Source organism: Mesoplodon bidens, assembly GCF_964165515.1.
Source record: "Mesoplodon bidens genome assembly, chromosome: 9".
In the NCBI taxonomy this organism is placed as follows: Eukaryota; Metazoa; Chordata; class Mammalia; order Artiodactyla; family Ziphiidae; genus Mesoplodon; species Mesoplodon bidens.
In genome coordinates this window covers 20,806,842-20,819,249 of record NC_138166.1, presented here as the reverse complement: position 1 = coordinate 20,819,249, position 12,408 = coordinate 20,806,842, and the positions used below count along the sequence as shown (strand labels likewise).

General features: G+C 46.9%; 1 protein-coding gene across 1 annotated transcript; it reads right to left on the bottom strand.

Annotated features, from left to right (window-relative positions):
• Positions 1–3,525: 3,525 nt before the first annotated feature.
• On the bottom strand, positions 3,526–7,338 carry PPIA (peptidylprolyl isomerase A). The gene is made up of 5 exons (XM_081244113.1): positions 7,213–7,338; positions 5,102–5,132; positions 4,925–5,013; positions 4,387–4,559; positions 3,526–3,868 (listed from the first exon to the last, which is right to left on the bottom strand). Exons 1-5 carry the CDS (start codon positions 7,279–7,281, stop codon positions 3,736–3,738), a joined length of 495 nt encoding a protein of 164 aa, XP_081100239.1. The 5' UTR covers positions 7,282–7,338; the 3' UTR covers positions 3,526–3,735.
• Positions 7,339–12,408: the final 5,070 nt, after the last annotated feature.

Below are 12,408 nucleotides of genomic sequence, written 5' to 3'. Positions count from 1 at the left end.
TAGCTGCGGCGAGTGGGGGCCACTCTTCGTTGCAGTGCACGGGCTTCTCATTGCCGTGGCTTCTCTTGTTGCAGAGCACAGGCTCTGGGCTCAGGGACTTCAGTAGTTGTGCCACGCAGGCTCAGTAGTTGTGAGGGGGGGCCCAGGTTCGATCCCTGGTCTGGGAACTAGATCCCGCATGCATGCTGCTACTGAGTTCGCATGCTGCAACTAATTAGTCCCCATGCTTCAACTAAGATCCCGAGTGCTGCAACTAAGACCCGGCACAGCCAAAATAAATAAATAAATAAATATTAGAAAAAATAATTCTGACACATATATATCTTAAGCATATTACTTTCCCTTAGAAAAGACTCTCCGATTTGTCTATTGTTTTCTTGTAAGGCCATGTCTCCTTCATGTCTGAGTTGGCTTTCATATAATGCAGAATACTACCTTCTGCCAGATGTTTTATAGCTGCCTCAGCAACTCATTTTTTAATTTCTTCCCACTGTGCCACCAGGGAACTCCCTACTTTGTTCTTTTAACAGCTGCATCCTATCTCATTACGTCAGTGACTTTCAGCCAGGAGGCACTTTGGAAATTTGTGGGCCTCTGATGGGGGCAATGCTGGACATATTATAATGCCTGAGACTGCCCCACTGACTTCCAAACGTCTGGCCAGATGTTAGTGTATGTGAAAAACTCATTTTTAATTATGTAAGTCTAAACTCCATTTTACATATTAACATGAAGGGTTTGGTTTGGGGTTCCTGAAAAATTTGAATATCCCTGGCACTTCCGAGGCCTCCAACTGCTGTGTAATGGAAGGGAAGCATGAACTTCAGAAGGGCTTAAAGCCTACTGGAATCATGTCAAAGAGCCACAGAGATCAACTTAGAGGGGCTTGTACTAGCCAAATTTGGGATGATTTGAGCATCAAAAAAAATGAGTGCAGGGACTTCCCTGGTGGTCCGGTGATTAAGACTACAAGCTCCCGATGCAGGGGGCCCAGGTTCGATCCCTGGTCAGGGAGCTAGATCCCACATGCTGCAACTAAGACCCAGCACAGCCAAATAAATAAATATAAAAAATAATGAGTGCAATTGTTTGTAACACGTTTAATGAAAATCCATGAGTCCATAGTGGTAGGAGGAGGGAGAGAGAGATTAGATTACTCGTTTTCGAGACTACAGAATAACTGACTCAGGGCAATTCCCTGGTGGTCCAGTGGTTAGGACTCCTCACTCACGGGTTCAGTCCTTGATCAAGGAACTTGGATCCTGTAAGCCACGTGGCATGGCCAAAATAATTTTTAAAAAATTGATTCAGGTGAAGATCATTAATTGATGCTAAAAGAAAACAATCAGGTGAAAGGTCTGGGAGCAGGGTCTTCACACCAAGGCAAAGTATCATCCCACAGGTAACCTACTCAGCAGAAAGAATCAAAGTACCTTTCCAGTGGGGCAGTCTGAGATCATACGCTACCTGACAAGAGGCAGGATTAAGTTCATATAGCCATCACCTACAATGCCTTCCTGCATAAAATGTTGAACATGTGTCCATTCAAGCTTCTCTGCCTAATTCCCAGTTTACAGAAAACACAAGAGCCAGAGGAACAAGCAAGTAACACGAAATGGAGACCTTAGGCAGCTCCAAAATCAGGGACATTCGACGAAGTCAATGTCCTGGACTGTTTTGAGTTGTCAAAAAAAAAAAAAGCAAGAGGCCAAGACCACACAGTGTAGGACTCAATTTATATGAAATGTCCAGAAAAGGTAAATCTAGAGACAGAAAGCCAACTTGTAATTGCTAGGGGCTGGGAGTGAAACCAGGAGGGACTGCATATGGGCACAGGGTCTTCCTGGTGTGGTGGATTATGGTGATGGTTGCACAACTCAGTAAATTCACTGAAATTATTGTACTCTTAAAATGGGTGAATTTTATGGTGTATAAATTATCTCAATAGGCTTTTTAACATTAATAAATAGAAATTACAATATGTTAAAAAGTGGAAGGACTGTTCTAGATTGAAAGAGACAAAAAGAGACCTAACAAAGTGTGTGAACCTAGGTTGGATCCTTGGGGGCGGTGGGGTGTGCATGTGGGCGGGAGAGTTATTAAACACATCAATTGTATGTAAATTATACCTTAATAAAGCTGATTTTAAAAACACCTCTAGGGACTTCCCTGGTGGCGCAGCGGTTAAGAATCTGCCTGCCAATGCAGGGGGCCACGGGCCTGAGCCCTGGGCCGGTAAGATCCCACATGCCACGGAGCAGCTAAGCCCGTGCGCCACAACTACTGAAGCCCGCACACCTGGAGCCCATGCTCCACAAGAGAGGCCACCGCAATGAGAAGCCTGTGCACACTGCAAGATCCAACACAGCCAAAACTAAAACCGCCTCCAGAACCAGTGGGGGAAATCTGAATAAGGACCATACACTGCAGGTTGTATGTATTTTTCTTGTTTTCTGAGGTGTGCTAAAGGAACTTGGTGAGCCCTACCTTATTGGATGCATGGCTGGCCGACTTCTCTGGTAGCAGCAGCTCTTGTGCTCAGGGAAGCTGAAGCCACACTGTAATCGATTCTGCTCACTTTGCCTTGTCCTGGAGGCCTTCATAATGTAGCAGCCGCTTACCCTTTCAAAACTAAACAGTATGTTTTTAGGGACACACGTGATAGATTGATAAAACACTAACTCAGGGTAACCTCAAAAAAAAATTAATGGCCCTCTAGTGAGGGATAGAGTATGCAACTGGGGAGAACTCCCAAAGGGGGTTCTTGATCTTAAAGGAAACCATGTTCATGAACATAAAGGCCTCATCTGGACCAGATTATGGCTCAGACTACCATTCCATTGTGCAACTCTGCACAATGGAATGAGTACAAGACTTCAAATGACCATGAGGGCCTCTACAACTAGCCAGGGAGAAGTTCCCTAGTTCCCTGGTCACCAATTGGTCTGGGGCAAGCCAGAGCCAGATGCCTTCCGCAGGTAGACTGCACCACACCCCGTCTTTCTCTAGCAGACTGAACTTCACAGTTGAGCTGTCATAAACCCTGTACTCTGCATTTACATTCTCAAACAGCTACAGATATCCCAAGAACATGGTCCAAAGACCCTTCCCCACAGAGGCTAAAGCTTAACATATGTCCCTCAAGGAGGGCCACCACAGAAAAAGCTCACATTAAGCTTTGTTAAAATTAGCTATGATTTTCAATGTTATAGTAATTTTGATGGATAACCCTAAATGTGCCAAGTGAGAATTTTCCACTGTCACCCTTAAAGGAGTGCTGCTCCAACATGGTCACAATCTTGAAGTTCCACCTTGTTTTTTCCCTGCCCGAGCCTACATCTTCAGTATTCCAGTCACAGCTTGCCCTTGGGATACTCAATCAGCAAAACTTAATTCTTGGATCAGGGAAGCAAAAAACAAAGATACTCTTTTAAACAAACACAGCAACTATTGTCTTAGAAGTAACGTGTTGCTGCTTAAAATGAAATCTACATCAATACCCTAACCCAAACAAGGACAGACAACAGTTGTTTAGTTTTTATTTCATAACCATAAACTTAACTTTGCAATTCAGCTAAACTTGGAGGGGAATAAGGAAAATATGGAACCCAAAGAAGTGCAATGAGAGCACAAAGATTATAGTATATTTTGAGCAGATGGGGATGAAGGGGTGCTCTCCTGAGCTACAGAAGGAATGGTCTGGTGGTTAAGATAAAACACAAGTCAAATTTATTATTAGATTTGTCCACAGTCAGCAATGGTGATCTTCTTGCTGGTCTTGCCATTCCTGGACCCAAAGCGCTCCATGGCTTCCACAATATTCATGCCCTCTTTCACCTTGCCAAAGACCACATGCTTGCCATCCAACCTGGAAACAGAAGAATAAACATTACGACCTGCGACCTGCAGGTAGTAATGAAATAAGAGAGAAATAAGCAGCCTGCATTGTGCATTGAGATAAGAACAGTGTCCCACAAATCAATATAGCATACCCAAGCAAGAGAAGACCAGAAGAGTGGTTTGTCCAGCTTTTAGTACTAGCTAATGTCAACTAGTTAAATACATTTTATCCTTTTACCTAAAAAAAAAGTGTCAACACCAGATTTCTTTAAGCCAGTCTAAAAAAGGTGGTCTCCAACAGTCTCTAATCACTGTTAAGAATCCTAATTTTAGAATGGACCCCTAAAAAAGAGCCAACAAATCACATGCTAATTAGATGAAAGCACCACTCTTAAATTCAACTACTCAACAAAGTGCCCTGTTTTGCCATTAGAGTATCTCACTTTCTATAGTGCACTATCTAAATTTGTGACTATTCATGCCCTTCTACTACTTTAGAGCAGCAAACAGCAGGGAAAGGTTGCCTTTGCTACGCTCTGCTCTTACCACTCAGTCTTGGCAGTGCAGATGAAAAACTGGGAACCGTTTGTGTTGGGGCCAGCATTTGCCATGGACAAGATGCCAGGACCCGTATGCTTCAGGAGGAAATTCTCATCATCAAATTTCTCCCCATAAATGGACTTGCCACCAGTGCCATTATGGCGTGTGAAGTCACCACCCTGTGAACATAAAAGAGGAACCTGTCACTTTTGGCAATACAGTTGGAAAACATGCCAAGTCTGCAAGGTTCAAACTTTAAAACTCAAGTTTAAACTAATTAAAAGGGTCAAGTGGAACCAAAATGGTAGAATTAACATTTTAGTTCATATATGCACTTAAAAAAAAAAAAAAGAACATTTATTACAGACCACGGCAATTTAGATGGCATGGTATCAGTGCAAAATTGTCAAACAGACAAATATAACAGAAAACAAAGTATAAAAGTAGACGCACCAATGCAGACAGACCATATGTGCACATTCTGAAATGTTCTGGCTCAATCCCAAATTAAGAGAACCCAAATCAGTATCAGTATGTTTCATACCTGGCACATAAATCCCGGAATTATTCTGTGAAAGCAGGAACCTTTATAACCAAAGCCTTTCTCCCCAGTGCTCAGAGCACGGAAGTTTTCTGTTAAAATAAAGTGTATATGTATATAGACACAACAGTTAAAATCAGAATACCTTTGTTAAACATTTAAAAAATAAATAAAACTAACCTGCTGTCTTTGGAACTTTGTCTGCAAACAGCTGTAAGAGAAAATGACAGTTAATGAAAAACATCTGCTTACATATTTTGTTGCTTAGTACCCTTGTCTTTAGGGGCCTCTGAATCATAAATTCATTTTCTCACTAGAAGAGAATGCTTCTTCAGTAATTACTTTGAATCCCAAATAAGAACGGCTCCTGACAGCCTTAAGGTCCTGCGGGGTTGGGTTAGCAACATGACACCCAAAGACATGCCGAAACTCCAGAACCAGGAATGACTCAGATAGTGTGAGGCTTCTAAAAAGTGACTTAGAACTTTTATGTGTATCACACCTATTCTAAACAGATATATGGTCTCTCAAAGGTACATCACCTCCCCCAACTTCAACCTGAACCTAAAGACAAGAACTTTCAAGAATAGCAAGTACTCCTGCACGATCAGGGAGTCAATGGCTGTAATTTTAGTCACTGGTAATGAAAATGCTACTACCTCCAATCTGTTAACATAGCTTTATGGATTGGATGAGCAGTCACTTCTTGGTTTCCAGGTCCCTTACCTAGTAGTGGGGTAAAAAATAAAGATTGGTTTCTAGTACAACTGCTTCGAACCTTTCCTGCATATATCAAACATTTTGGCTAAAAAAGCTTAAATACCATAGAAAACGCAAGCCCTTGCATAAAGACAGTTTAAAGTACTTAATGAACTATTCCACAGACCTGTGACTTACATCATCTACTGAAATCCCTGGATGTTTCTTAGAAGACTTGCTAGCTAGCTTCTATGTACTGTACATAAAACGTACAGTTTTAAGTATTAACGTGTCTCCAACCCTTGTACTAACTCGTTTCCCTTTTAGACCTTTACTAAAGTTAAAGCTCGCGGTGGCAGTTCCACCTCCATTCTCACCAAGGGATCTGTCAGAGCGCCTATCTCATTTCCATTAAGCCCTCTGGCTAACCTGAGACACACAAGCTACAAAGGGTTAGGCTCACGCCAAGTTTCCACGTGGCCCCTGGCCAATTATCAGCTGACTTCAGATAAAGGTGGAGTATACATCTACTGGATGTAATATTTCTCCAGAGTTTTTACGTGAGGGCAAGTTTCCACATGGGCCCTTATCAATTCTTAGCTCTGACTACAGTGAGAGTGGGCTACAGACTGATCTGCATGGGGGGGCTATCTAAACTTGGACTAAGATCCTACAACCTGATCACTGGCGGCTCTTTGAGAAGTGGTAAAAGAGGATAAAACCACTTAGGGCTACACCCCAAGACCTACCATGTTGGGTTAACTGGAACGGAATCCCATTTACCGTTTGAAGAGCCCGCCGAGTTACTTAGCTACCCTGCTGTGATTACCAACTGATTAAGAAGTACCCATAACACGCCTGAACTAATTAGGAAACCACCGGAGAAGGCCTGACGCGCTGCCGGTCTCGACTAGCCCGTTCTACGCGGGGACGACCGGGAGGGGCCCGGGCGCCTCCCACCCGCCGTCACCGCAGCGGAAGGCGGGCCTCGGCGCCAGCGGAGGGAAGGCGGCCGGCACATTTCCGCTCGGGGTGGGGGCGGGGAGGAGCCTCTTTCTACATCCACCTCGCAATTTTAAGACACCCGGGGAAGCCCTCGAGCCGGCCGACCCCGCACCCTTGTAACCCAACCCTGAACTAGCAAGCGTTCTTCGGGACAAGGGATGGGCTGCTATCCCCACCGGCCCTTGGCGCGCCCGGCGCGGGAAAAGGCAGCCTTCAGGTGCGGCCGCCGCGTCGGCTCGAAGGAAGCGGCTTCCGAGTCCTCGAGGGCGGCCCCGGGAAGGTCGCGGCTGGCCGGGGCCGGCGCCCGCCTTCCGCTTGGGGCGTTGCCGACCCTCAGGGCCCCGCGGTCCCACGCGGCGGCCAACCGCTCGCGGCCCGAGCACGTGCGCGGCCGGAAGGGCGCGGCCGCGCCTCCCCCGCCCGCCCCGCCTTTGTCTGCCCGCCGCCCCCGGCCTCCCAAAATGGCCCCTCGTCAGGAAATGGCGCCGCACCGCCCGCGTTCCTCAGGCGGGGCGCCCGCACCCAGCCCCTCGGCCTCCCCCCGCCGCCCGCTCAGGCCCACCCGGCGAGCCGCCGCCCGCCCCAACCTCGAAGGAGACGCGGCCCAAGGGCTCGCCGTCGACGGCGATGTCAAAGAACACGGTAGGGTTGACCATGGTTCGGCTGCGCGGGAGATCCCGATGTGGCGGCGTCTGCAAAGCAGCACGAGCCCCACCGCCCGCCTCTTTTATAGCCGGTTCAGGCCCCGCCCATGGCCGGTCGCGCGCCTCATCTCTGGCCAATCGCGACCACGGGTCAGTCGAAGTGACGGTGTGCCTGGGCCTATGGGTGGAGATGGCGCCGGAGAGGAGGTACGGAAGACGCGCGTGCGCGCTAGCAGATGCAGCCAGGTTCCCGCCCGCCGCTTCGGTCTCCGCGTTGCGGTGTGGGGTCGCGCGCAGGCGACTGGGTTGGGGATGGGGCTTGAAGACCGCCCTGGTGGGCCGGTTGGGTCGGTGGGAGCCCGAGAGACATGCACCTGCCTGGGCCCGCGGCCAGGACGTCTTCCCATCGCGCAGAGGGGGCAACTGAGGCAAACGCAGGCCTCAAGGTCGCGCCGCCCGCCAAGGTCGCTCGGGGTCCAGGGCCCATGCCGCTCTGGGAGGCCAGGTGGCTTTGGGCATCACCATTTTCCCACTGCAGATGAGGATGAGGCGCAGCCGCCGCCCTCTCTCCCTTCCCCCTTTCTCCCCTAGTCTGAAAGGTTATGAAATGCTTCCAAAATACCCTACTTTCCGAAAATATCTTGCACACTCTGCTTGAATTTTCTCCAGGAGGAAGACGTTAAAACAAGAGCCTGTCACTTCCCTGGTAGCGCAGTGGTTAAGAATCGCCTGCCAATGTGGCGACATGGGTTTGAGCCCTGGTCCGGGACATGCTGTGGAGCACCTAAGCCCTTGCGCCACAACTACTGAGCCTGTGCTCTAGAGCCCACGAGCCACAACTACTGAGCCAGCATGCCACAACTACTGAAGCCCGGGTGCCTAGAGCCCGTGCTCCGCAGCAAGAGAAGCCACTGCAATGAGAAGCCCGCGCGCTGCATCAAAGACCCAACGCAGCCAAAAATAAATACATTTATTTAAAAAAGAAAAGAAAAGTGAATTCCCTTAGGCAAATATATTAATAATACTTTTATTACTAGTACTAAATGCACTTATATGGCCCTGGTCTTTTGTTCGGAAAACCTTGAAAAGAAAATTTATATATCCTCTGACATTCAGAATGTTACTTAGTATCTCCAAAACCAGGATAGGGTTGTGAGAAGCAAATGAGAGTCCTTATGAAAGATGAAATCCAGTGTCTGGCATCATGCCATCGTTATTAATAATGGCATTGTGAGCCTACATCTGCTCAGAATTTATAGAGAGTGCGGTTTTGTTCTCACAACCACCCCAGAATCCCCATTTACAAATGCGGAAAGTGAGCATCCTTCATGTTAAGTAGCTTGCTCAGAGTAACCAACTTAGGAGTATTAGCAAAGCCAGAACTGGCAACTGCGTTTTTGCCCATTCCCCAGCACCGGTGCTTTGTGACCTTGAGGAAGCTGCTTGTCCTTATCTGACACTGAAAAAATACCCGAGGCCCTCAGGCATAAACTCCCTCACCTTCTCTCTCCTCCACCCTGAACCTTAAAGCAGTTAGGAACCCCTCCTAAGAAATAAATGAATGGATAATAAGGTCATCACTTATGACTTCCCTCACTTTACTATTCAGAGCCCTCCCTTCTCTTCACCATCATCATAGTCCTCTCACTTACTTCTTCTACCAAGAACTCAGAGGGGAACCCTCCACCTGCGAGGGCTAGAGGCAGTGAGGGGAAGCCAGGCTGTGTCCTGTGCAGGCCCCAAAGACGGGGGTCTCTGTGGCAGGCACGCAGGCGTGGCCAAAAGGATCCTGTCTGCAGCCAGGCCAGCCTGGGCATTACTGACCTGAGTTAGGTGGTAAAATGTGCAGTAGTTTTTTGTTTTGTTTTGTTTTTCTCTCTCTCTGTCTCTTTGACTTATGTATGCATTTCTTTTTCTTGCTGCACTGTGCGGCATGCGGGGATCTTAGTTCCCCAAACAGGGATCGAACCCTCGCCCTAGGCAGTGAAAGCATGGAGCCCTTAACTACTGGGCTGCCAGGGAATTCCCTGCATTTTCTTTTTTAACAGCTTTTAACAAGTGAATTTCATGGTATGGAAGCTTTATTGAGATGTAGTTTACATACCATGAAATTCACTTGTTTTAAGCGTACAATTCAGTGACTTTTTAGCAAATTCAGAGCAGAGCAGATATCGCCACAATCTAATTTTGGAACATTTCCCTCACCCAGAAAGAACCTTGTGCCCATTTTTAGTAACTCCCTGTTTCCACCCAATAACTGCTTTTAAAATTGTGTAGTTAAAAATTGATTTAGACTTGTGGTTTCAACTGGAAATATTAAAGTTTATATATTGCATTTTTTTTTCTTTTTGACTGCATTGGGTCTTCGCTGCTGCACGCAGGTTTTCTCTAGTTGTGGCGAGCGGGGGCTACTCTTCGTTGTGGTGCATGGGCTTCTCATTGTGGTGGCTTCTCTTGTTGCGGAGCATAGGCACTAGGCGCATGGACTTCAGTAGTTGTGGCACAAGGGCTCAGTAGTTGTGGCTCATGGGTCCTAGAGTGCAGGCTCAGTAGTTGTGGCACACGGGCTTAGTTGCTCTGCAGCATGTGGGATCTTCTCGGACCAGGGATCCAACCCGTCTCCCCTGCATTGGCAGATGGATTCTTAACCACTGGGCCACCAGGGAAGTCCCTACATATTGCATTTTAACATTTAAGAGAACTTTAGGTTCAACCTATTTAAAAGTTTATCAGAATTGTTTAATGCCCAGGGAGGTTTTTTCATTGTTAATTTGGACAATGAAGTACATTAAAAGGAAACCAAATGTATTACATCTATAAATGCAGTTTAAATGTTTGAAGATATATTAAAAGAGTTCAAATCTGCCATACCTATAAAGAGACAAATATGATGTGTAAGCTGAAGAACTATGTTTTAAATTGTAGTTTAATAATTTAAATATCAGTTGTTAAAATATAACAAAATAACTCCTGAGTAGTCTTGCTACATAAGAAAAGATGCAGGACTCCAATTCTCACGTCAGGGAACCCAGGGGACTTTACTCCTCACCCCACCACCCCGTCCTCAGCTCCAGCCCCATCACTTCACAGCTTCACAGGTGCCACCACCTCCCTTCCCCTCCTGCATCCCCCAAGTTCATGTTCAAGATCGTCTGGCTGCCGCAAAGACTAAGGAAGGGGGAGAAAAGGAAAAGGGCAGAAGGCTCGGGAGTGGTGCCATCACAGTCTTGTTTGCAAAGCTTTCCCAGGAGCCCCACCCAGCGGCTTTCACCCTTGGCAGCAGGAATCCAGGAAGATGAATATTTTGATCTGGGCACATTGCCACCTGAGCCACCCGGCTTCTGATAGTAAGGAGGAAGGCAAGATGGCTGCTTTGGGGAGACAACAGGCAACATCCGAGGCAACAACTATTGCTGACCCAGCAGAAAAGGGATGGACTGGGAGGGACTGGGAGTTCTCAGCCCTTAGGAAACCTGCACATCAGGGCACAGGGAGAAACCCACCTCAGCCTGGCCTGGGGGAGGACCACCCCCCCCAAACGTTGGATTTGATGGCAGGGCGGGACCGGGGTGGGGCTGCATCTGCTTAGTGAAGCCCAGATCATTCCTGATCTCCCTGGATCACCCCCAGATCACCAGAGGCTGGGAAAGGTGGTGTCTGGTGTTCTCACATAGGGTGGGGAATTTCCCTAACACAGAAAGGGGCACAGTAACCAAAAAAGGGGGAAATGAGGCCTAAGTTAGTTAATTCAAGATTCCAGAAAATATCGGGTGCCATTATTACAATCATTATTTAATTCTCATAGCAGTCCTTTGAAGTAGATACTATTATTTTGGGGGTTTTTTTGTTTTTGTTTTTGTTTTTGGCAGCGCTGAACGGCCCAGCATGCAGGAATCCTGACCAGGGATGGAACCCGTGCCCCCTGCAGTGGAAGCATGCAGTCCTAACCACTGGACCGCCAGGGAATTCCCTATTTTTCCTATTTTTCACAAGAGGAGACAGAAGCTCAGAGAAGTTGAGTAACTTCCTCAAGGTCACACAGCAGTTAAGAGGTAGAGCCAGATGTCCATTCTACCTGGTTTTGGGCCCTGTGTTCCTCACCACCATGCAACATCCTGAAATTTTTTTAAGTTATGGTAAAATATACATAACATAAAGTTTACCATTTTCACTATTAAGTGTACCGTTCACAGGCATTAAGTACATTCCTATTATTGTGCAGCATTCCCACCATCCATTCCAGAACTTTTTCATCTTCCCAAACTGAAACTCTGTCCCCACTGAACACTAACTCCCCATCCCCTCCCCCAGCTCCTGACACCCACCATTCTTCTGCTTTCTGTCTCTACAAATTTGCTTGTTCTAGGAACTCCATGTGAGTGGAATCATACAATATTTGTCCTTCTGTGACTGGCTTATTTCACTTAGCATAATGTCCTCAAGGTCCATCCATGTTGTAGGATGTGTCAGAATTTCCTTTCTTTTTGTAGCAGAATAATATTCCATTGTTTATCCATCCTTCCATCAATGGACACTTGGGTTGCCTCCATCTTTTGGCCATCATGACAAATGCTGCCGTGAACATGGATGAGTCCTATCTTTCAATCTTTTTGTGTATATACTGTGAAGTCGAATTGCTGAATCAGACAATAATACTGTTTTGATTTTTTAAAGAACTGCCATACTGTTTTTTAAATTTATTTATTTATTTTTGGCTGCATTGGGTCTTTGTTGCTGTGCATGGGCTTTCTCTAGTTGCGGTGAGTGGGGGCTACTCTTCTTTGCGGTGCAAGGGCTTCTCATTGCAGTGGCTTCTTTTGTTGCGGAGCACGGGCTCTAGGTGCGTGGGCTTCAGTAGTTGCGGCACACGAGCTCAGTAGTTGTGGCTCATGGGCTCTAGAGCGCAGGCTCAGTAGTTGTGTTACACGGGCTTAGTTGCTCCATGACATGTGGGATCTTCCTGGACCAGGGCTTGAACCCGTGTCCCCTGCCTTGGCAGGCAGATTCTTAACCACTGAGCCACCAGGGAAGCCTGCCATACTGTTTTTCACAGCAGCAGCACCATTTTACATTCATACCAGCCATGCATAACAGTTCCAGTTTCTCCACATCCTCACCAACACATGTTATATTTTCTGT